At 51.1% G+C, this 24,848-nt stretch overlaps 1 protein-coding gene across 1 annotated transcript in view; it reads left to right on the top strand.

Annotated features, from left to right (window-relative positions):
• Nucleotides 1–24,488, top strand: part of GPD1L (glycerol-3-phosphate dehydrogenase 1 like) — a 38,937-nt gene extending 14,449 nt beyond the window's left edge. Inside the window, exons 2-8 of the mRNA XM_036761116.1 lie at nt 2,714–2,891; nt 5,099–5,239; nt 7,980–8,118; nt 12,797–12,909; nt 18,903–19,136; nt 19,379–19,485; nt 21,405–24,488. Of these exons, the coding sequence (XP_036617011.1) occupies nt 2,714–2,891; nt 5,099–5,239; nt 7,980–8,118; nt 12,797–12,909; nt 18,903–19,136; nt 19,379–19,485; nt 21,405–21,501 (1,009 nt within the window). The 3' untranslated portion in view covers nt 21,502–24,488. The remainder of the gene's footprint in view (nt 1–2,713; nt 2,892–5,098; nt 5,240–7,979; nt 8,119–12,796; nt 12,910–18,902; nt 19,137–19,378; nt 19,486–21,404) is intronic.
• The last annotated feature ends 360 nt before the right edge of the window (nt 24,489–24,848 follow it).

Here is a 24,848-nt window from a genome sequence, read left to right as displayed (position 1 = left end):
GAAGATCTGGGTTCAAATCCTGCCTCAGGCTGGTGGCAGTGGAGGGATTTTCCATACTGGAAGTGCCACACTTAATTTCCACAGTGGAGTGTAAGCCAGGGATTCAGTCAGTATTTGTCTTGGACTCCCCTGCCTCCCCCATCGAGGGCAAAGTCTGCTTTTGAAATGCTTGGCCCAGTGCTGAACAGAGTTGATGCTTCTTGACATGCCGGCACAGTAGGTGCATAATAAATGCTCATTGAAGTCTGTGTGAGGAAGTCCAAAGGGCCTCTGCTTGTTTTTGACCCATGGAGGCTTTGCCCCAATTTTGGTTACTCACACCTCATCAGCACCCTCTGATTAGAGGGCAGAGGACAGGAGGGTACCTACACTGCCAGCTCTCCATTTCCTGCTTGGTTACACTCCTTAGGACTTTTCCATTGGGCCCCCCCATCTTCTTTTCACCCCCTCTTTTGTGTTTTCCCCTATTAGATTGTCAGCTCTGAGGGTAGGGGCCGACTTCCTTTTCCATATTTGTTAGTGTGGTTCCTGACACATAGTAGGGCTTAATGTTTGTCGACTGGCTGAAACGGGAAAGGGGAAGATTGGATTTAGACCCTGCTTCCGTGGGTATCCAGCCAACCCCGAGAGGGTTTGGGGCTTGGAGTGTCTCCATGTTTCTGGCTCATTCCTAGGAGTGGCCTGACATGGCTCTTTCCTTCCATCTTGTTTCTCTGAGGCCCAACCTACCCTCATCAACTTGGCACTCCTTCTAGGGTTGCCGACACCAACCAGTCCAGGCCCAGCCCATCCTCTGAGATTGTCTGGGCTCCCCTGGGAGGGAGGGAGGTCTGAGGTGAATGAATAAGAATGTTCACAATGTGCCAAGTACTATGTTGAGTACTGGGGGTCCTGGAGTCTCCGCCTCCTAAGAAATAGAATCGTTGATGGTGCCCTTCCCATCTAAAGTGTGGACAGCCATGTGGAAACAGGGGAGGTGCTCCGAGGGGGCTTCCCAGTGCAGGGCCACCACGCTGATACAGTCTGGGGAAGGAGAGGCTGATGGGAACGCTTGGCATTGGGGGTCTCCCCCAAAGTCTTGGCACTGAGTGGTGCCACAGAAGACATGGGCTGTCTGACCATTAGTTATTCCTCACCTGTCACCATTTCTAGCTCTGCATTCACTGAGGCGATTTTGTGACGCCCTCCCCTTTCCCTGTTTGCTCCTTATCCCATCCCCCTTTTTTGGAGACTGAGTTTCCCAGTATCGTCCAGGCTGGAAGCACAGTGGCCATTCAGGGCCCAATCCCATTGCTGATTGGCATAGAAACTTCAGCCCGATCATACCCCACTTTTGAGGACTCCCTGGGCGGTGCCAGACTCAGTATGTTCACCTGGTGGGATCCCCCGGCTTCGGCCTCCATAGTAGGAGGGGTTCTGGACTTGTGCCCCTGGAGCTGCACCTCTGCTACCTTCAGGTGAGCCTCAGTGTGGAGGCTTTGGTGGGCAGGCCTGCCCATGACAGCCTACCATGCAGACACCAGCTCTGCAAGAGATGAGCCTTAGTTTGGGGGAAAAGTTTGGAGTCATTCAGAGAACTGAGGAGTGCCCCAAGGCCATCCGGCCCACTGCTGCCTCTTCTTGTCCAATTTGGAGCCCAACTCTTTGTCCAGGACTCCTGTTCCCCATGGTCTAGAGGCTGTGGAGAAAGTGCGGCATCAGAGACAACCTATCTGACCCCAGGCAAGTCTCTAAAGCTCTCTGAACCTCAGTTTTATCACCTGTTAAGTGGAATAACAAAGGCTGTAAGACCTGGCGATTCAGGTGATTGTGAAGCCTAAGCAGATAATGCTTTTCAGGCCTCTGGGAACTCTAGGTTCTTGTCCTTGTGTGTGATACTTGTTCTGCAGCTTCCCTGACTCTCAGAGTTTTCATTTCTTGTTTTCTTCTGTGTTTTTTCTTGTTTTTTGTCCCATTTCAGAGTCCACAAGGTGCCAAACAGATGACTGTTCCCATCATCCCTTTAGTCTTCTGTGGCTACTTTCTGCTTCCAAGGGCATTTAAAGCCCTTGTTATACATTAACTCCCCTGCTTCCCCCCACAAGGTCCTCGGGTTCAAGGACTTATTAATTTCTGTCTCTGTATTTTTTGCGGAGGGGTTCCCAAAGTTGTGGGTTCGACTCTTCCCTCTGGCTATGAGAGCCTGGACCATTCACTGACCTCCTGAGGCTCCCTGCCTCTCTCAAACCACAGGTTGTTAGCCTTCTGGGCATTTTGGCTTCCTCTCTTGGACGGTTAGCAAATCCTGTTTTTAAGTTCATAAAGGAAGCCAAATATATCAAAGTACATATGGATCTCTGCTCGGAGACTCCAAGAAGGCCATCTGCATGTGTGGAGGGATTTTCCTCACATGGTGTGTGTGCTGAGGATATTACAGGCCCCGCCTGAGCCCCTCCCCAGTACCTGGCACAGGCCTAGGTTCTTAATAAATGCCTGTTGAATTGGACGGACCTTGGGGGGATCTTGAGCTGACTGGGAGCCTGGGCCCTTGGGAGTGAGATCAGCTGCGTGACTTCTTGTATTTGTCCAGGGTCTCGTGGTTTTCACCGTGTTCTCCTGCACCTCCTTCTCGCTTTATAGATGGCGTCTCCCGGCCGGGCTTGGGCCGGGCCCAGACCCTCGCTTTGCGGTCCTTGACCTTGACCGTGGCCGGTCCTTTCTGCTCTCTCTGCAGGGGCTCCGCCGTGGCCAAAATCATCGGCAACAATGTCAAGAAGCACCAGAAGTTTGCCCCGATGGTCAAGATGTGGGTCTTTGAGGAGACGGTGAATGGACGAAAGCTGACAGACATCATTAATAGTGACCATGAGAATGTAAAGTACCTTCCTGGACACAAGCTGCCCGAAAATGTGGTAAGTGAGGCGTGGGGTCCCCAGAGCGGTGGGACGTGGGGGTCACCCCCTGAGGCCTCGCCAGGGCACAGAGAGCGCCACAGTGGTCAGAGCAGGCAGTGGGGGGCGGGGTGCCACGGTGGTCAGAGCAGGCAGTGAGGGGCAGGGTGCCACGGTGGTCAGAGCAGGCAGTGGGGGGCGGGGTGCCACGGTGGTCAGAGCAGGCAGTGAGGGGCGGGGTGCCACGGTGGTCAGAGCAGGCAGTGAGGGGCGGGGTGCCACGGTGGTCAGAGCAGGCAGTGAGGGGCAGGGGTGCCACGGTGGTCAGAGCAGGCAGTGAGGGGCGGGGTGCCATGGTGGTCAGAGCAGGCAGTGAGGGGCGGGGTGCCACGGTGGTCAGAGCAGGCAGTGGGGGGCAGGGGTGCCACGGTGGTCAGAGCAGGCAGTGAGGGGCAGGGTGCCACGGTGGTCAGAGCAGGCAGTGAGGGGCAGGGTGCCATGGTGGTCAGTGCAGGCAGTGAGGGGCAAGCATGATGTGGGGCTGGGACTGCTGGAGGGCAGGAGATGGAGAACAGCGTTGGGGGTGCTGAGTAGTGGGCCATTTCATAGGGGATGTGGGAAAGGTCCTGTAGCCAAGTGGGGAAGGCCTGACTGGGGAAGGGGGAGACTTGCCCAAGGATCACAAGGCTAGGCTGTATCAGGGGCAGGATTCGAACCCAGATCTTCCCAACTGTGAGTCTGGCCCTCCGTTGGCTATTTCTCATTTCCTGTGTTGTCAGTGATCAAACCTGTGGATTCCTCTGCCCCGTCTCCTTGTCCTTCCTCCCTCTAGGAGCAAGCTGCCCAGGCTGCCTCAGTCCTATAGGGGAGACAAGAGAATTAGGGGATCGGTATCCCTCCTTCGGAGGAGGGCATGATCACAGGAAATATTTGTTATTTCTGTGGGTTTCTGGGCCTTGATGAAGCTGGGCCCAAATGACTGAGCCTTCAGACTCTGGATCCTGGAGATTTCTTTTCCAAAAGCTCCCCTGCTCTTTACTGTCTGTGTAATTAATTAATTAAGTGGCCAGCTGTTGAGAGGGAGCAGAGACTTGCTGCCTGGGGCCCTCATTGGCAGCGGGAGGCCATGGCCTCCTTGTCTTGTCCCAGCCAGAGCCCAGGCCTGAGCAGCCAGTGCAAGGCCAAGCAGGTGTGCTTTTATTTAAGATTGGCTTCATTAGCCGAGAGGCCCCCAGGCTCTGTGCCAGGATCCTGACCCAAAGTCACCGCAGTGCTTTGTCTCCCAGGGCAGTGTTTACAAGTGGACAGGGCCCAGGCTTGGGCCCCAGCTCATGCCCCTCATTCTCACTGGGTAATTTCTCTGTTTCCTCATGTGGAAAATGACTCCTGCCTTCCAGGAGTACGTGAGGGTCATTACCCTAATGTAGGTAATAGAGTGGGGCATCATTGGTACAGGAAGGGTGGGGCGGTGGGGGTTTCTTCACCCCACAATTTTCTGTATCCACCAAATCACCAGCCCGGCCCCAGGCCCCCTCCTGAATCCACGTTGAAGGGCAGGGAGGCCCCCTCTTTGCAGCCAGAAGCCTCAGGAGATGCCCGAAGCACAGATGGCTGACCTGGCTTGGTCACAGTCACAGTCATTGTGTGACATGGATGGGCCAAACCCCTCAAGGACCTGTCAGCCCCCACTGTTGTTAATTCACTGCAAAGCCTGCACAGGTAGCCTGAGAAGGCAAGGTCCCGTTCAATCCAGGAAGCAACTTTAAAGCACCTACTGTGTGCTATGTGCTGGGACTATTAGGATAGACCAAACAAAAGTGCCTGCCTTCTTTTAGAAGACAAGACATTTGGACAGATACTTTTCCTGCTTATCAGATCAAGCAAGCCAGGAGCCAGGGGATGAGGAAAGGCAGCCCAGTGGATGGGGCTCATGAGCTGAGCCTTGAAGGAGGCTGGGGACTCTGAGAATTAGAGTGAAGGCAGGAGAGGGATTTTCAGGTGTGGGGCACAGCCTGAGCAAAGGCATGGTGGTAGAGATATATTTCTCACGAGTCCACCACTCCAGCCTTCTTCCCACTGCATCATGAGCCTTCTAGTTTTTGCTGGTTCTTTGTGTGGTGCTGGGCACAGCACAGAAGCTTGGTAAATTCTTGGGGAGTGAATGAGGTTGTGTGTGGTGGGATTTAGCCATGGGATTCCCTAAAGATTACCATGCTTCATGTGTGCAGATTGCTGTCCCAAGTCTCAGTGAGGCCGTTGGAGACGCAGACCTCCTGGTCTTTGTGATTCCTCACCAGTTCATTCACAGGATCTGTGATGAGATCACCGGGCGAGTCCCCAAGAAAGCTCTGGGGATTACCCTCATCAAGGTAGGTGGGGCACTTTGATCCTTTGTGGGCCTAGGGGTCTCCCTGATGGTGGTCCTTCTCTCCACCAGTGCAGATCACAAGCCTGTGCAATTGGTCCTCGCGTAGGTCTATCCACCAGTCCTCCATACAAGGCAGTCTTTTCTTAATCAGACCTGTGATATCCTTGGTGTAGAGGGCACCGCATGAGAAACTCCTTCCACCAGGGCACCTGCCCTGTTTCCTGGCCCTCAGAGGGGTTAGTGACTTGCCTAGTGTCACACAGGCCCAAGCTTTCTGAACCCAGCTCTCCCTAGCTCTGAGGCCAGCTCTGGCCAGCATGCCTCTCTGAGAGGCATCCATGGAGACAGAGTCCAGAAGCTCAGACGGACAGACGGCTGGCCCAACGCAGTTGACTGCCCATCTACCTTCATGTCGGGGGCTGGGTTCATGTTTTTTCATCCTGCTTTATTTTTCTAGTGGGGCAGTTAGACCAGTCTCTGTCCTCCAGGACCAAAGCTGAAGTCCATGGTTTAGCATTTAAAGATCTTCACCTACTGACCCCTGCCCACTGTTGCAGGTTTCATGGGCCTTCAGGCCTTCATAATAATAAGAAACCATTTCAATTTCTAATAATGGTAAATATTAATAGATATAATCCACATAAAGACAAACTACTGGGGAGGAGGAGGAGTGTGAGCAGCACAGTCCTCCATTTTTAAGAGTACGTAGGAGTCCTGAGACCAAAATGTTTGAGGACCCCTGCTCCAAGTCTGTGCGCTGCAGAGAAGGTGCCCTTCTGCGTTGGTGGAGTCCCTTGCCTTGATGCATCCGCGGGCCCAAGCCACACCCAGGCAGTCCCTTAATAACCAAGCATCTCCTCAGCCCCGCCTGCCCTCGCTCTTTGGGTGCATGTGCCCGGGTCCCGTCGCACTGTCCCAGGTTGGCCGCATTTGCAGACCCTTTCTCTTCTACCCTCATTAGCGAATTCCTGTGCCTTAGCTCTGCTTCTCTCCAGGGTGGTCTGCGCTCTTGAATGTTGACTTCAGGGAGCTTGGAGAAATCAGCACCCTAACTGACCTGACCCCCACCCACCCGCCTCTGCTCCAGGGCTGCTGTTTCTTTGATGTCTCTCCCTCTCAGTTGGGCAGAGGTACGGAGCCTCCAGGGGGCAGCAGCTCACACAATCAAGTATAGTCAGTGTTGGTGGCCAGCCCAAGGACCCCGAGCCTTGGCAACCTCTACCTCCCTTCCCTTCTCTCTGCTGGCCTCCTCTGGCAATGTGAGGGGGGTCTTGAGGCCAGGCGCAGTCTGTGTGCTCTCTTTGTATCCCCAGATGCCTGGTACGTATTGAACTTAACAAATGATTCTCCACTGGGTGACCAAGGGCCATTTTGGGGGTGATAAAAAGTCATCCCTGGTCACCAGGCTCCTGGGAATGAGGCAGCCTGAGCTGAGTCGGCTCCTTGGACACGCCCAAACTTGAACCTGAAGCCTTTCCAGCTCGTAAAACCTGCCAATTAGGTCATGTTCCCTCAGTGGAGAAGCAGCCGGGGTCTTCTCCTCACTGTGAGGTGGCAGCTTTGGGGACGAGCTTCCCTGGAGGGAGTAGGGATACAAGAGAAAGGTGAGATAATAAACGGGAGAGGCCTTGAAGGTGAGCTGATGGCCATTAGGGATGTTCCTTTCTGGTCATTAATAACTTTTATTGGAATGTTTGGGCTGAGTTTAATGTTTAGGGCCTTTATTTCCTATTAATTAGAGACCTTTATCTTTCTTACAAAAGGTGCTGCTATAAATATTTGGGTGTATATGGGGCTTTCCTTTATATCTTTGACCTCCCTACGGTATGTGTCTAATGCTGGGATCTCCAGGTCCAAGGGTTTTTCCTTCCCTTTCTTGGCATAATCCAGTTTTCCTGAATGTTTGGACCAAATTTGCAATTCCTCCAACAATGTATGAGGGTGACAATCAAATTGTGGATCCTAGGATCATCTATCTCTAGCTGGAAGGCACTTAGTCCAACCCTTTCAGTTTACAAATGAGAAAACCGATTCAATGGAAAAACAGCCATGCAGAAATTAGTCAGGCATTTACTAAATACCTGTTATGTAGCGGCACTCTGCTAGGGTCTGGGGTTTCAACTAGAAAGATTAAAACCACCATTTCTCTCAGAAGAGTTTGAACACAAATGTGTGTGTGTCTGTCTGTCTGTCTGTCTGTGTGTTCTATGCTAACAAGGCGGAGAGAGATCATTTTTGTTCCCGTGATTCGAGGCTGCCCTTCTTGGTGTTGCCGTGGTCAGCATTTTCTTTTGTTGCTTCACTTCTTACAGGACTGTCCCCTTCCCTCTCTGCCATTTCTGATGGTGCAGCAGCCTCCCCACCCATTCTCGGGCACACTCTGTTCAGCCCGTCCGAGCTCCGGACATTTAGGTTGTTTCCTGGGTTATGAATAGAGCCGCTAGAAACAGTTTTGTGCAGATAAGAGCCTGAGCGTTGGTGGGTCTTGGAAAGAAAATGAATCATCGGCCTTTGATAAAAATGAGTAAATATTCCTGGGGAGAAAATAACAAAAGCCACAGGCAGGAATTATCTGGGCTGGCATCAGCACCGGCATTTCCACAGCTGCCTTTACGCCCGCGTTCACACCTCCATTTTCCTTTTCACCCTTTTTTATCATCTCAGAGACAGCAGAGGCAGAGCTGACTAGCAAGAGAATTGTCAAGTGTTTCTTCCTTGACCTGTTTGCATCCTATTTCTAGGGCATTGACGAGGGTCCCGAAGGGCTCAAACTTATTTCTGACATCATCCGAGAGAAGATGGGCATCGATATCAGCGTGCTAATGGGCGCCAACATCGCAAACGAGGTGGCTGCTGAGAAGTTCTGTGAGACCACGATCGGTAAGGGCACGGGCAATGGCTGGAGCAGGCAGCCATCTTTAGCTCTGAATTTCTCAATACTGATGAAAGTCTTGGGTTCAAATCTTGCCTCTTACTAGTTGAGTGTCGTTGGCAAGTTGCTTCAATTCAGCTAGCACTCATTAAGCATCCTCTGAATGCCAGGTGCTGTGCTAGCTTGGGTGGATAGGGAAGAAATGCATTCCAAGACAAAACAGAAGAGGCCCCAGTGACTTCAGGGGGAGGTGTCCCGGGTCTCACACAGAGGTCGTTTGTTAACAGGGACCCTGGAGGGCACCACAGGGCTAGGTGAGGGGTCAGGAAAGGTTGCTTTGGCCACGCTGCTGCAGCTCAGACTCACAGGAAGCAGCCCCAGAGGGAGGGGGGCGGGGATGGCATAGTGTAGCATATGGTACTGGGGCTGGAGTCAGAGGCCTTGGGTTCAAATCCTGCCTTTGTCATCATGGGCAAGTCAGCCCCTTCCCTGGGCCTCCGTTTCCTCATCTGTGCAATGAAGGGGTTGGACCCTGGGGACCCTTCCAGCTCTAACTCTATAACCCTGTGATCCACCAGGCCTCCCTAGATTGTGAAACTTGGTGTTTTCAAAGGGCTTGAAAACCTTCTTCTGCCCAGGCACCATGTCCTAAGGGCTGGAGGAGCGCACTGTTTGACCTTTGTAGAGGAAGGGCCATTAATGAGCCTTCTGTCTGGGCTGCTGTGAGGAGGTGGTCTCAGGCCCAGCCCACCTGGAGGGACCTGCTGGGCCGGGAGCATGTGGCCTTGAGTGTTGGAGGAGAATAAAGGCCTTCTCCTCGGCATGGTCCTGAGCAGCCTGGGGGGTGGGAGCCTGAGATCGTGACAGGTGTTTGCTTTGGGGAGTCAGGCCAGATGGGGAGCTTATTGTTTTCAGTTAACACGAGTTTAACTGCTTTTATTTTGATGACCTTAGTGTAGGGCACCTAGAATTTCGTTGACGTGGGGAGCGCCCAGCGAAAACCCTTTCTATATCAGGGCAGGCCCTTTCCTGCTCTGCATCTTAGCCCTTAAGGGAGTAAGTGACTTGACCAGGGTCACACAGCCAGTGTATGTCAGAGGAAGGACTGGAACTCAGATCCTCTCACCTTGTCCAATATGGGGCAGAGACAGCTGAGGGGTCCCAAATCCAGGACCAGAGCTCATTAGCACCATCTCAACTTCCCAAAGGCTTTTAAGGAACATAGAGCTTACAATAAAACTGACCCTGAAGGCAGCCCCACGCCTGGGCTCCCCATCCCTGGCCTCCCAGGGTCCCTCCCTTTATCCAAACCCAAGGCATCAGCCAGCCACTAAGTCCAGGTCCAACTCTGGGAGCTCTCACAGCCCTCCCGGACTTTGCATTCCCTCCAAGGTCTTAGAAGTGGGAGATGCTTGGTACTCCTGTCCCCTCCTTCACTCACCTAGAAAACTGGGCTAACCCATCCCTCGGGTAATTATTCCTGGCCCAGGGCACCTGACTTTGATCTGGGCTGCACAGGTGGTGCTTTTCTTCCTCCCTCCCACCATCCCCTTTAGTCTTTACTGTCCCTTTAAAAGGTCCTTTCCCCAGTAAAATGGTTTTATGCTGGTCCCAAGGCATCACCTGCTGCCACTGGCCCAAGAGGAGGCTCTGACACTCACTGGTGTCCTTGGCTCATTCCTCTCCTGCCTGAACTTGGAATTCCCAGGCTGGGCCCTCCCCCACCCCATCCCATGCCCCTGTTACTTTCACATAATAAACTGTTACCTTCCTGGTTCTTGAGGTGGGATCTTGACCCTAGAATGCTACTGTCACAAACACTTGTTATTAGAGGCGGGATCCAGAGACCCCCTTACTATAGCATAGATCAGCTGCCAACTAGGAAGGCGCACACTGCCATCCAGGATTGTAGCTCTCTGGGTAGGGATGAAAGGAGGCAGCCTGGGGTGACTACCACGGCCAGGACAGCCCCAAGCAGGAGGGGAGGGGAGAACCCTCGGGAGTGGGACAGGCTGTGGTTGAGCCCAGAGAACCCAGAGGCCTGAGGCAGGCGCTTTCTTACCTCTCTCCCTCTCCATTCATTCAGCAAGCATTTATTAAGCACCTACTATATGCCAGGCCATGTCCTAGGCACTGAAATAAAATGCCCCAAAGGAAGCAGTCCCAGCCCTCATGGAGCTCACATTCTGTGGAGGGGAACATGGACACAGATCAGTGTAAATGACAAATATGACAACATATGATAATGTAGAACAAGTAACTACAAGGGGAAACCCGAGTAACTAGGAAGCTAGGTGGTGCAGTGGATAGAGCAAGGAGCCTGGAGTCAGGAAGGCTCTTCTTCCTGAGCTCAAGTCCAGCCTCAGGCACTTCCCGGCTGTGGGACGCCTGCGAAGCTCTTCACTGCTGCTGGCCTCAGTTTCCCTGTTTGTGAAATAGGGATATCCAGTGAGATAATTATGTGTGAAGTGCCGTGTGTGTGTGTGTGTGTGTGTGTGTGTGTGTGTGTGTGTGTGAGCGAGCTGTCATTGTTATAAAATCCCTTACACTCTCAGCTCAATGGCTGCCTAGAGGAAGCCTGTGTGATTTCAGTCTTCCTCCCTGACCCCAGGTGCAGATGCTGTCTCTCTAGAAATAACTCAGTAATTACTTTTTTTTGTAGATGTTTTTTATACCCAACAGAATGTAAGCTATTTCACAGGGTTGTTGTTTTCTTTTGGTTGGTCTTGGTTGTCTCCTGTGCCTGACACATAGTAGGTCCTTAATTAATGTAAACATTGATTGATGTCATCACACTGAGGTCCATGCTGGAAGCCCCCTAGCTTGGTAGGACCCACCTGCTCCCCGACCTCCCTTTGGACAGCTCAGTGTGACAGTAACGCTTCAGAGGAAGCCTCCATCGGACAGCTTAGTGCCTGCCTCCTAAGTGAGGGTGTGGGTGAGGACGAGGATGTCTTGTGTTTAGGTAGCAGGTTAAGGTCTCCAAACTGCTTTAGACAGAGCATCTCATTTCACTGTCCCAGTAGCCTGGGAGGTAAATAGGACAGGCATAATATTCCCATTTCACAGTCAAGGACGTTGAAACTTGGCAGGTAAGCTGTGTCTGTGATTAAGCAGCTGGGATGAATGGAGGAGCATTCCCGCATATGTGCCTGGCCCTCAGATACAGAAGCGCCGATGGGCCTTGCCCACAGGGATCTCACATTCTGGGGAAGAGGGCATTCGGGCTTGGGAAGTCACCTCAGATGTCACACCCTTCCGCCTTTGATGTACGGCATTGATGTGATTATGGCTGGGCGGGGGGCTGAAAAGAGTGGGGAGCTTACAAGCCACCTGCGGTGTCCCTCAGTAAGCATTTATTAAGCACCTTCTGTGTGTGACTGCAGTGGATGACGTGAAGATGGCCAGAGTGGGAGGTGGGCAGCAAAAGGCTGGCCCACAGCCACTCCAGGCTCTCTGCTCTTCATCGTCTTCACTCTGTGACTGTGTCTTCTGTGCTTGGCCTGGCTCATTCATCGGTCCAGACTGAACCTGGGGAAAGGGAACACTACCCCGCATTCTGATCTCACCCGAGCAGTTCCCAAGCCGGCATTGAACACGAGCTGACCAGCCCCATGAGGTCACCTGGCTACTCGCTTACTTGGTCACTGCTTCGGAAAGGCATTTAGCAGCAGTCCTTTACAGTTTCTAGAGGGCTTTCCCCATCCCTCTTCTCCCTAAAGCCTCCTAACAAACCCAGGAAATACTCTGGGAGTATGACCCTCCATCTCCTGCATTGGGCCTTTGTCTCCTACCTGCCCTCCATCCTTCCCTCCTATGCCTCCTCCTCCTCCTCCTTCTCCTCCTTCAGAACCCAGCAGTGCAGTGCCACCTGTCAGGGAGGTCTCCCCTCATTCCTTCTTCTGATTCTCCCTTTAAGTGATTTGCCCAGAACTTCCCTGCTCTTCAGAGGCAGGGCTTGTTTGGGGAAGGTGTTTGGAGTATTAGAGCCACATTCCACATTTCAGGGTTCTGCAGGGCTTTTCTCTTCTTTTTTGTTATTCTAAATGGCTCTCGCCCTCGCGAGCACGCGCGCGTGCGCGCGCGCGCGCACACACACACATACACACGCACACACACATGCACACACACACATACGCACACACACACACACAGACACACACGCACACACACCCATCTTCCTATACATCATAAAGAACACTGGCCTATGAATGCTAGCTCTTCCTTCCTGTTGCCCTTGGGGCTGTCCCGCCCATCCCGGCTTTGCTCTGGCCTTCCTTCCCTTCTCTCCTCTGCCCATTTTAATTTATTAAGATGCCCCAATGACCCTCTACTTGAGTTGCCATTATTTGTTGTTGGCTTCGGAAGCAGAGACTTGCCATCCATGAGGACTCTATAGATGGTTTAAACTGTTCAGTAGGAAGCTCTCAGTCAGCAGCAGGGTGGTGGGGAACTCCCCCCCCCAACATTTTAAATCTAGAGCTTGTACAGGAATGTCATTATGCTTTAAAGACTTCTGAGAGTCTAAGGTATTTGGTACAAGAGTTTTGTTTGTCTTTTTTCCTTCAAACAAGGATGATGGAAGGGAGTGAAGATAAGCATTTGATCATGGGGGGAAAAACTTTTTTTAACCAGAACAAACAACAAAGATCAAAAGTTGTTAATGTCTTTGCCCTTCAATAACAGGCAGCAAGGTCCTGGAGAATGGGCTTCTCTTCAAGGAACTCCTCCAGACCCCAAATTTCCGAATCACTGTCGTGAAGGATGCTGACACTGTAGAGTTGTGCGGGGCGCTCAAGGTAAAGCCATTTCCGAGGTACGGGGAGGTGTAGAGGTACAGAGAGGCACTCTCTTGACTCCGTGAATGGAGGATACCGAGCTGTTGCAGGCTCTAAGTCACAATAACTGTGGATGACCTCCTGAGGATGGGAGGGCAGAGGGATGTATTTGGGAACAAAAGAGGTATGGGAAGCCATCAAAAAATGAGAAAGTATTTTTAATAGGATGTACAGTATAAATTCTGTCTTCTTTAGTAGAGAGAACCAGAGGTCATTGAGATGCAATCTTTTGTTTAAAATGATTTTTGTTCTCTTTTTGCATCACTATCACTTCAGTGATTCAGCCCTACTCCAAATAGAATTCTCTCTTCTAACAAAGCAGAATTAAGTAAAACAAATGAACACATTGGCCATGTGTATGCCTCATTCTATACCCACTTTACCACCCTTCCCAAAAGTCCTATCGTTGACCTTCCAGGAAATGAGAACTCTACTTCCTGCATGGTTAGTTTTTGGTGGGGTGGGGAGGGAGAATTGGGGGAGGGAGGCAAGAGGAATAGAAGAACCAATTCCTGGCATGACCAGCATAGGTGCTTACCCCGCTCCCCTGAGCAGCTAGAAAAGTGTTTGTTTAACTGAAGCTCATGCAAGTCTTGGGCCCCTGGCCAGCTGCCATCTTTCTCTCCCTTTATGCTCATGGAGGGGGATGCCTGCCCTGCTGTTGGCAGTGCCTAGTTTAAACACTAACTCAGGCCACTGGACTTTTGTTGGTCCCCTTTTTAAATGTCCATTTAATGGTTCTTCATTAAGATAATGACCGCTTGACAGCAGGGGCACCAATGATATTGGCAAGGGCCTAATTGCTCAGTGGTTGGCCTGGAAACTCCAAGGCTGCGTTTTAAGTGCCGCTGGTGAGTGGTGTCTGTAGCTGCAGCCCAGCGAAATCCTGGCTGGGACCAAGGGAGCTGGAAGAGAAGGGGGCTCCTGGCAAGCTTCAGTTGTCAGCTATCGCATGAACGGCCCATGTTCTCTGGCAGACAGCCTGGAAGTGGGTTTATGTTGGCTACCATTGTGGAGAGAGAGTCTCTGAAAGGAAGAAAGTCAGTGAGGAAGCCTCCCCAGAATGAGCCTGGGAAACTCAGTAACAGTGGTTCCTGCAGGCTTGTGATATGGGTAATGGAGGAACCACAGTGAGAGGGACCTTTGGAACATAGAGGTCAGAGCTCAGAGTCAAGAGGGACTTTTAGAACAAAAGATGGTAGAGCCAGACCAAGCCTATAGGATGTTAGAGCCAGACTGGGCCTTTAGAACTAAGGTCAGAGCTGAGAGGAGCCTTCAGAGTAGATAGCTATGAAACCTAATGGCTCCCTCAGGTTCCTCCAGAGCCGGGTCCGATCTTTCATTCTGTGCCCCTTCTTTTTCAGTCTGGAGCTCTTTCTGCCTCCCTTCCCTCAACTGTTGTTTGTGTTTTATGAAGGGGGGAAGCCTCCATGGCCCCTTTGGGTGTTAACGAACCTCTCTTCCAGCTCAGTGTTTTAGGAAGGGAGCCATTGGCTGGTTCGGCCTCAGGAGCACGCAATACCTTTAGCTGTGTTTGTGTCTATGTTCCTGTGGCATGGCAGGGAGAGAGGCTTTGTCCAGTAGCTTGGCCCCTTTCTTTGCCCTTTGGGTTTGGAAGACAGATTTCAACATTCCACTTCAGAGTGAGGCCCGAGTACAGCCACCTGCTGAAAAGAGGCATAATTTTAGCTCAGAAAATGGCCCCAGATTCAGCTTCCACCTGCGTCGTGGTAACTCTTACGGCTGGGCAGACACAGGGACATCTGCCAGGTTAGTCGCCCAACACAGTCCCCAGACCTCAGCCTGTAGGTTTGTTTAACCTTTGCCAGATGCATCTGAAAGAAGGAACAGGTATTTTGGGGACTGATCACAAGGCAGCGGTATTCCATCTGAAAGGGGGGCGGTGCCCTCTAAAGTGAGGGGGAGGGGAGACGGGCAGCAGAAAAGGCCCTGGCTCTGGAGGCAGAAATCATGGTGCAAATCTTGGCCCAGCCACTTCATACTGTGTGACCCTGGGCAAGTTACTTGACGTCAGCTTCCTTGGCTGTACGCGGTGGGTGGACTGGTGGGAGGCTTCTGAGGCCCCATTACCAGTTCAGCTGTCCGAGGTGTTCTGGCGGAGTCTGACGTTGTATTGGCAACTGTTTAGAAAATCTCATGGCTCTTTCCAGAGCACTCCCTGCTTCTCCCCTTTAGGTCAGAGGGTCCCTCTTGTAACCAGGAGGACAGAGTTAAGCAGAGGGGACAGCACATGCTGCCTTCCACACACACAGACCTGCTCGGTCTCCCAGAGGAGGGGTCAGGTTTCACCAGCTGCCCCCTTGGCCCAGGAGTGCTCATTGCAGGTGGTGTGAGCACACCTGCCTCTCAGCTGGGTTTTCATCCGCATTATCTATCGCAGTCACATCCTGTAGCCTGTTCTTCTGGTCCTCCTCAGAACCACGTTACTCTGCATTGGGTCATACAAACCTAGCCATGTTTCTCTGAATTCCTCCTGATCTGTCAAGAAACACTAAGTGCCTACTGTGTGCCCGGCACTGGGGGAACAAAGGGGAAAAATGACATTTCCTGTGCCCTCAGTGAGCCTCCATTCATGTCTTTTCTTACAGCAGGGAAGGAATAAGCATCTTTATAGCTCCTACTGTGCGCTAGGCACTGCCTAAGTGCTTTTGACAAATATCCTTTCATCTGGTGCTCCTAAAGTGGAGACGCTATTATTACTACTTACAATGAAGGAAACTCAGGCAGACAGAGGAAGTGATTGGCCCAAGATCACACAGGTAGTGAGTGTCCGAGGCTGGATTTGAACTCGGGCCCTCCTGATTCCAGGCCCAGCTGACTCTGGAATTCTCTTTCTTTACATTCACGTAACAGTTCTCTTCCCTTTACCAACAGATGCACACCTGCTTTGGTTTTTAGTTTTTGGTTTTTTTACTTTTATATGGGCCCTTTCTGCCTGAACCCTCTTTGGGAGCTTCCTCATATTTCTGGTGGCACCCTCCATTGGGCAATCCAGTCATAGATTTCAAGCCGGAAGGGACCTTGGACCCCCTCACTTTACAGAGGGCCCAGAGGATTTTGCCTAGCCCCCTTTCCTCTGGGGTGAAAGTTCTTTCCAAGCCTGCCCTTCCAGCCTTGTTCCACCTTCTGCCCCTTCCTACCTCTGCAGTCTGGCCAAACAGGCTATGTCTCCCCTTCATGACACCTGACACCCTGTGGCTGCGTCTGTCCTTTCCCTCGGGCCCTCCCTGCTCCCCCCTTCCTTCTAGACCCTCCTCCCCATGCCCCCTTGGACAGGAAGCCTTCCAGGGCCTCCCCCCAAAACTGCCTCCTGGGCATCCAGGCCAAGTCTTTAGATTCGTCTTGTCTGTGTAGGTGTAGTGTGGCCGTGGTATGATGAATTTTGTATACTACACAGTAAATTTTATATTAGACGTGTGTCTATGTATATTGGTACGCATCTGTGTATATGTGTGTTTGGATTGTGCACACACACGTGTATGTATATATCTGCACATATGCACACGTGTGTCCATATGCACATGCCTACACATACATGCACACACACAGCTTTCCCGATAGAAGTGTGGAGCTCCTTGAGATTAGGCCTATTCATTCTTTGTATTTTCGTCCAGAGCACCCTAGCATTTCATCTGAGGCTTGATGGTCATGGAGGTGGTAAGTGCCTGGGTCACATTTGAACCCAGCACCGTCATTCACTCTCCAGACAATGTTCCTTCTACTTCTCCCCACCCCCACCCCTTCGTTGGTCATGACCAAAGTGCAGAAAGGCCAGGGAGTTGTCACTTTGGGGAGAGCTCTGTATGGGGTGAGGGATGGACCTCTTTTTAAAACAAATCAATAGGAATCCTGAACAGCCTGTAACTCCACAGTGACCCCCACCAGTGGGCAAGGAAGACTCGATGCCTGAGCAGAATTCTTGGGCCCAATGGGAATTCCTGGTCTAGGGTGAAGGGATAAATGTCTGTCCCAGAATCAGTGCCAATCGTTGGTCTTAGGTTGGCCTTTTCTGTCGCCAGCTTTGACACTATGGGATGGTGCTTGGAAGCTAAGTTAGTGTCTAGATCAGGGGTTCTCTACCTTTTGGGGTCCAGGCTCCCCTTTGTCAGGCCCAGAAGCTGACGCCCACCTTCAGGTCGTGTTTTTAAATGTATAAAAATACAGGGAATTACAAAAGGAAACCTACTGAGATGAAGTTATAAAAATATTCGTAAAAATAACCCTAAGATGGGCCAGCCCCAGGGGTGGGAGACAGGGCTGTTCTTACCTCCATCCAGATCCAAGCCTTCCACAGCCTCATGTCCACACCATCCCAGCCCTCTGCAGCCCCCATGTCCACACCATCCCACCCTCCTGCAGCCGTCCACACCGTCCCATGACTCTGCCAAGTGTCCTGGGTTCTCCCCTTTGTCTGGCTGCCTCCCTGAGGGATATTGACCCCCCCCATCCTACCCCCCACCCCCAACCTATGCTCCCACCACTGAGATTACAGACAAAGAACAAATGAGTCTCAGGCCTGGAGGCTCCATCCCCAGCACTTAGCCCAGGGCCTGGTACCAAGTGACCATTAATAATTCATTCATGCCTGTTGACTGGCTGATGGCCTCCGGCAGGAGATGGTGTTTGAGTAGTCTCAGTTTTTAATATTTTATTTTTTTCAAATAAAAATCTGTTTTTCTCCCCACCTCTCCCCTTCTCCACATCGTAACTGAGGTTAAGTCATTTGGCCAGGGTCACACAAGTTCGAGTGTCTGAGGCTAGATTTGAACTCGGGTCTGCCTGAGTCCAGTTCCAGCACCATGCCCCCTGCCCCCCCCAGCTCCCACATCACGGGGTGAGAGATAAAATGTCCTGTGTGAAGAACAGAGGGGAGGCCAGTTTGGCTGAAAAGGTGGGTTGGGATGGGGTGGTGGTAGACCTGAGTTTAGGGGCTTAGCAACACATCTTGAAACTTGGCTGATCTCCCAGGCCTAGACGGAGCATTTATCTTACTCGTCTTTATCTTATTTATCTTACCATGTGCCCAGCTCTGTGCTAAGCCCTGGGAACATAAACAAAAGCAGAAAAGATGGTGAGGGAGGAAGATGCCACATCAAAGGTGATCACCAGGACAGGAGAGTAGGATGTGATCCTCAGGGGCAGGGGCCTACAGGAAGGTGGGGTCTGGGGCAGGCCTCGGGGAGAGAGGGGGCTCAGGAGCCCCCAGGGGGAGGTGGGAAAACAAACGCAGCTCATCACAAGGCTAGTCCCTGCCATTCTGGACCATCACTCCATGGTACTCCCCTGAGAAATGAGAGGGAGGAGGCGGGTAGCCTCCTACGGTCACCATTTTCCCATCTGTGAAGTGAATATATGTGTATGAAATGATGTCTGTTGAACAAGGTCTCTGTGCTTTTTACCAGCCACGTTTCTGTATTTTTAGAGCCAAGCTGACTGTTAATTTTCTATTCTTGCCCTTGGACCATCCACTCCCATGCCTTTGGTGATACCTTCTCTTTTAGAAGGCAGGGTGGCGTAGGGCACAGAGTGCCATTCTGGGAGTGGGGGAGACCTGGGTTTGTGTCTTGTGTCTAATGCACACTGGGCATCTGAGCCTGATGCCCCCAGCCATCACCTGCGTTCCAGTGCCTATACCACTTACTGCCCATGTGACCCGGGCGAGTGTGCCCTTTTTTTCCTCTGTAAATACATGGGTGGGATTAGATGACCCCCAAAGGCCCTTCTGACTCCAGATCTAGGATGCTGTGACACTAAATTGTTCATGGAAAGCAGGAGGAAGTTCTACACTGGGAGCCCCCAGACCAGTCCTTCCCCCCAGGATCAACGTTGGGAGGTAATGGGAGGATGCGGCAAGCGCTGCATGACCTCTGGAAGATGGGCTTCTCTGATTGTTCGCCGCCGCTTCTAACACTGTGCTTTCTCCTACCCCCCAGAACATCGTGGCGGTGGGAGCCGGCTTCTGTGACGGGCTGCTCTGCGGGGACAACACCAAGGCTGCTGTCATCCGCCTGGGGCTCATGGAAATGATCTCCTTCGCCAGGATCTTCTGTAAGGGGCAGGTGTCCACGGCCACCTTCCTGGAGAGCTGCGGGGTGGCCGACCTGATCACCACATGCTATGGGGGCCGGAACCGGAGAGTAGCTGAAGCATTTGTCAAGACCGGAAAGGTAGTCAGCCTGCCCCACCCCTGGCGAATGTCCAGGAGCCCCCAAAAGAGTCCTTGCCCTGGGCGGGGCGGCCTCAGGTCCCCGAGTCAGCCTTGGCAAAGGCTTTCTGAGTCTCAGCTGCGGGAGGATGGGGTGGGGGTGGAGATGCTGCTTGGTCATCAGTGATGAGTCGGCTGAGCCCTGGCCAGGGGCATCTCCGGTGACTTCTGTCATTGCGAGCACTTGGATTTTTTGTTTTTAAGACCATTGAGGAACTGGAGAAAGATATGCTGAATGGCCAGAAGCTCCAGGGACCTCCGACTTCAGCAGAAGTGTATCGCATCGTCAAGCAGAAGGGGGTCCTGGATAAGTAAGTAGCTGCTTCTTAGAGTGACAGGCTTGGGCCGTACTCACCAGGGGCTCCAGTGGAGTGTGATATGATGGTCTCTATCCCCATTTACCGCTTCATCACGTGATGACTTCATGTCTGACCAGGTCTGTGATTTGTCAGCCGTGTTCTGTCTCCCAAGTGGACATTGAGATCCTCTTAAGCTGTTGGGTCTCCAGTGCTTTGAATGTCAGTCATCAAGCGTGTATTAAACACCTGCTGTTTGTCAGGTGCTGTGATAGGTCCTGGGGATTGGATACAAAGAGACCATGGTCAGGGTAGCCTCTCCCTGCTTCTTCCCAGAGAAGCCCGTTAGAGTCTGTGAACAGCCAAGTGTGTCTCCTGATGAATGAACTGTATCTCCCACCTTCCCTGGGTGTTCAGAACAGGATTGCTTTGGGCTGGCGTGGCTCATCCCTCTCCCAGTCACTGGCTTTGGTGAAGGTTTCCCATTAGTCATCTGACTCCAGCACTTTCCTCATGTGACTTTATTCACCGGGGAGAAGTAGGGGCAAAATAAAACTTAACCCTTCACTTTGGTGCAGGGGTGGGGAACCTGTGACCCTCTAGGTCCTCATGGGCGGCCCTCTGACTGAATCCAAACTTCTCAGAACAAATCCCCTCAATAAAAGGCTTTGTTTCGTCAAACTTGGACTCAGTCAAAAGGCCGCACCCGAGGACCTAGAAGGCCACAGGTGCCCTTGAGGCTGCAGGCTCCCCACACCTGCTTTGATGCTTTTTCCTAGTTGAATAATTCAAGTGTCAGTGGGATCCTAAGTCCCTTCTTCCAGCAGTCTGTAGCTGGTCGGTCATGTTGAGAAGTGAAACACCATGTGATTAGTTTTACAGCCAGTGCTTTAGCAGAGAGCTAAGGAATGGCAGGTACTTGCGATTTTAAAATCCTTCCAACTTACAAAATCACACCAGAAACTGGGAGTCATTTGAAAATAGCAACAGCACAGTGGGGAGGCGCATGGTGGGTGTATAAAGCACAAAGCATTCAATAGGGGTTTTTCCACCCGGGACAAGACCTGCCGTAGGGGGACATGCCGAGCCCAGGCCAGCCCTTAGCCATTGGGAGCTGATGCCAAGGGAGGGAGTTCTAGGCGTGGGCACCACAGCAGTGGGACCCCAGGGGCTGTTTGCCCTGGACAGCTTCCCACATTGGAGTTCCCTCAGCCCCAGGGGCCTCTCCCTTTGATTGGCTGGTTGTCCCCAAGCCCTTCACATCTTCATGCTTCTCCAGGCTGTCCTCCTCACTTCCCCCTCATTCTTTTCCATGTTGTCTTCTTGATGTTAGAATGGAAGCCTCCTGAGGGCAGAGGCTGCCTTTCTTTCTATTTGCATTCCCAAAGCTTAGCACAGTGCCTGGCCCATAGTAAGCCCTTAATAAATGCATGTCGACTGATTGACAGAATCCTTGGAGGGGAAGGCATTGGCATCTGGTGGAGTGGAGGTGGGGGTGGGACTGACCTGGACACAGAGATGGTAGATAAACTGGAAACAGCTGAAGAGATGGTGGGATATTACTGTGATGTGAGGAATTCAGAGATCCTTGGGGAAGCCTTGGATGAGCTGATGCAGAGCAAAGAAAGCAGAACCCGGGGACTGAGATGTGCTGGCTGACGATATAAATGAAGATGCTAAAAGCATTCGAATTCAGAATCAGCAGGGGACAGAGCTTTCCTATGCCCAGCTTCAAGCTCCATGCCTGTCACATGGGAATGTTAATGCATGCTTGGGATTGACGAGGCCCAGGAAAAGTCTTGGTTCTGAAGGGAAAAAACAGGATGTAAAGGAAGGTTGGGGAGGCAGAGTGCCTTTTTAGGCAGCCTGCAAGCTTTGGCATCCGTTGCCAGATGGACCCATCTAACTGCATCCCCTTTTGCCCTTCTCTCCAGGTTTCCCTTGTTTACAGCCATCTATCAGATCTGCTACGAAGGCCGACCCGTCCAGGAGCTGCTGTCCTGCCTCCAGAGCCACCCGGAGCATTTCTAACAGGGATGATACCGCCATGTGCCAGGCAGCCTCTGCCTTTCCAAGTGACCCACAGGCTTGAGCAGCAATGATGGTGAAGGCCAGATGCTCCTTGCCTGATGCTTTACTCCAAACGTGAATGTTGGTGGATTTCTCCAGGTTCATTCTTTTCTAGCCCAGGTGGAGGGGGAATAGGTGAATGGTCCAGTGCTGGATAGATTTGGGACTCATTTCATTGGCCAAGATGTGGGTGCTTAAAACACCATCATGCAAATGTTGCACAGCTATCCCTGCATGTGTGTGTGTTTGTGTCTGTCTGTCTGTCTGTTTGTCCATCCTCTGTATGTGTGTGCGTGTGCATGTGCCTCCAAAACCCACTCACGTGGATTTTTGGATTCATCTTTTGAATTTACTCCATAGTGGTAGCTTGGGAGATTGGGACTGTCTTTACTTGTTTCTTTTTGTTTGTTTTTAAATTGAACTCATTAATATTAGGCCTTTGGGTGAAGCCAGTTTTGTTTTAAAATGACAGTTAGCCAGCATTATTGTGGTGGGTGGGAAAAAAGGAATAACCTTTATCTGTTCAATGCATCAAATATACAATGAGAATTTTACTTCATCCAGTGTAGTCTAGTCTAATCAACAAGCATTCATTAAGCACCTACTGTGTGCCAGGCACCATGTTAAGTGCCTGGGGGCAGGGTGATGGGGTGGGGGTGGAGAAGCAGTTACAAAGAAAGGTAAAAACAGTCCCTGCATCCAAGGAGCTTACTGTCTAATAACAAAGCCAGCATTGTTTTTTATTAATACTGTTGCATGTGGTTTTTTTTTAATGACATTTGAAATCAGGTTATGCCACCTACATTGTTCCTATTTCTACAGTTTTCTGCATTTCTAATCATTTTGGTAGGCTGCCATTCTGCTCTTTTTTGGAAGTCCATCGGCAATGGTGGTGGGCTGGTATGGGATCATGGGCCTCTTCCCCCTCCCTCACTCTTCTTCGATGTTGCCTAGGCTTAGAATTTTCAGAGCAACATTGAGAAAACCACAGGCCTCCCACCCACCCCAAATTCCAGAGTAGTTTTCTTAAGCCTGCTTCAGGCCTTCCCAGCTCTGTGTTGTCACCCAAGAAAATGCTTGGTGTAGCTTGGTGTAAATAGCATCGCTACCTGTACCTGCTACAGCTTACTAGCCTTCAGCATCTCTGGGCCAAGCCATCTGCAGGCTTCCACAGCCTGACCCTCTTGGTGTGCCTGGCATTCCAAAGAAGGTTTAAGCACCACCATCTTGGAGGCCTGGCACAAAATCAGGCCTGTATGATGCCTGCTATTCAAGGCCACCTCTCTAACTTGAAGCATCAACTCCTTGGCCTCATCAGTAGCCAAGCCATCCTGTGTGTCTCTGTTTGCAATGCTGTGAAAACACTACAGGTAGGATTTTTAGCAAGATTGAAGTGGGAGGAGAAGCCTGGATGAAAAGCCCTGACCTTTGGGCCTCCCTCACCAGGGAACCATGATTCTCTGAAGATGATCTGGCCATGGCAGGTCAAGGAGGCCCAAAGAAGACCGACCGTGGCTTTCTCCCTTTTCCACATTCTCACCTCAGTCTCTCTGCCAGCCTGGGATGAGGGCCAAGCAGGTAGACAAGGTTCGAGGGTTTGCCTGAGGCCGGGGATGGCTAACCACGCACATTGAGACAGACCCATCTACCAGTGTAACCTGTCTGCATTTCAGAAGGCTTGTTCTGGGCTCATGGCGATCTTGAACCAGCTCATTAGCCTCCTCCTTAGTCCCTGTGAGAGACTGAGCTGTGCAGGTGGCCGTTGCTTTCTGCTCAGATCTCCCACAAATTGTTTGCAATGCATTAAGGTGACTCCAGAAGCCAACGGAACCTAGGAGAAATCAGCCTCGCTAATGCGCACATTATGTCCCATGTGATTTTTTCATTCTGGGATTTGGGTGGGTGTGGGTTCAGCCAGGGGCCTGACTCATTTCCTTCGCCCACCCTCTAGCACTTGACAAATGGCAAGGGAACGTGTGAATGTCTCCAAGCGTTCAGGGCCTGCTCAATCACTTTCTGAGAAACATTTACTCTTTATTTTTGCTATTGCTAAAATGATTGTAGATGAATGTTTTATGGGTTTTTAAAAAAAAAAAAAACTCCATCCCGGATATCACTGGGTATTCAGAGTCAGAAACACGGACACCTGTGAAAAGCACATGAAATGCCCCAAATTGAATCCACTTTCATGCTGTTACTGTCTTAATTGACTTTGAACCACTTGACTGGTGAGAAGCCTTTTAAAAGTTTGTACATTCATACAAAAAAGTTGCATTTTAAGATCCCTAAAGGGCTGCCCACTGATCACAGGGTCTCCTGGGTAGCTTAACTGTGGGGGGCGTTTGGGGTTTTGTGGATTCTCCTCCATAAGTCTCTCTTTCTCTGGATTTTATACTTGAGTGTTTTCTCCTTTAGACAGGCCCTGGTACCACTCTCTCTAAATAAAGTCGATTTATTAAATCTTGGGCATATACAACAACCACACATTATGGAAAGGGGCAGATTTTTTAAAAATTGTGCGCCTTAGGGATCTATTTATTGTTCCACTGGTTGTCTTCATCTGCGGCCTTTGGTTTGATGTTAACTCGTATTAACACTTCTACTAATGACGGTAAGTGAGGGATGCCCATTTGTGAATGGGCAAACCACATCGGTGCCTTGCTAAGCATGGCCAACAGCAGCATGGAGCCAGTGTCCGCCTTGGATTTCCCATCTAAGAGAGTGGAATGAAAGGACCTCATTTATAAACGAGTCTTGTTAACGTCATGGTCCCATTGTGTGGACCAGGCAGAGGATGGGGAAAGGAGATGTGCCCATGGACAAAAAGGATCTGTTCTCCATTACTAAGCTTACTAACCACCATTTACTTTTACATGGATTGTATTTGTTTGCCTGTTGTAGATAGGCATATTTAATAAGCTTGGTACAATAAACATTTTATCCCCAAATCCTGGTCTTTATAGTCTTTTTAATTTCTAAGAGAATAGAAAACTGACCTTGGAGCCAGGAACACCTGTGTTTGGTCCCCACCTCTGTTGATTCCTGACTCTGTGAGCTCGATCTCATCTATAAAATGAGAGGGTTGGGCTCTGGTCTCTAATGTCCCTGCAGTTCTAGATCTGAGACCCTGCTCCAGTGGAGGTGAGACTGCACACCTTCCTGGGATGGTTTTTATCCCCTTGTGGTGGGTTGGTTTTTTATTTGGGGGTGGGGGAAGAATACAGTAAGAGGCCCTGTGGATTGTGAGATCAAACGAAGCAATAACATGTAAAAGCATTTTGTAAATTGTAAAACACTCTGCCTGTGGA

Source organism: Trichosurus vulpecula, chromosome 5 (genome assembly GCF_011100635.1).
Source record: "Trichosurus vulpecula isolate mTriVul1 chromosome 5, mTriVul1.pri, whole genome shotgun sequence".
NCBI lineage: Eukaryota > Metazoa > Chordata > Mammalia > Diprotodontia > Phalangeridae > Trichosurus > Trichosurus vulpecula.
This window is presented reverse-complemented; position numbering and strand designations above follow the sequence as displayed.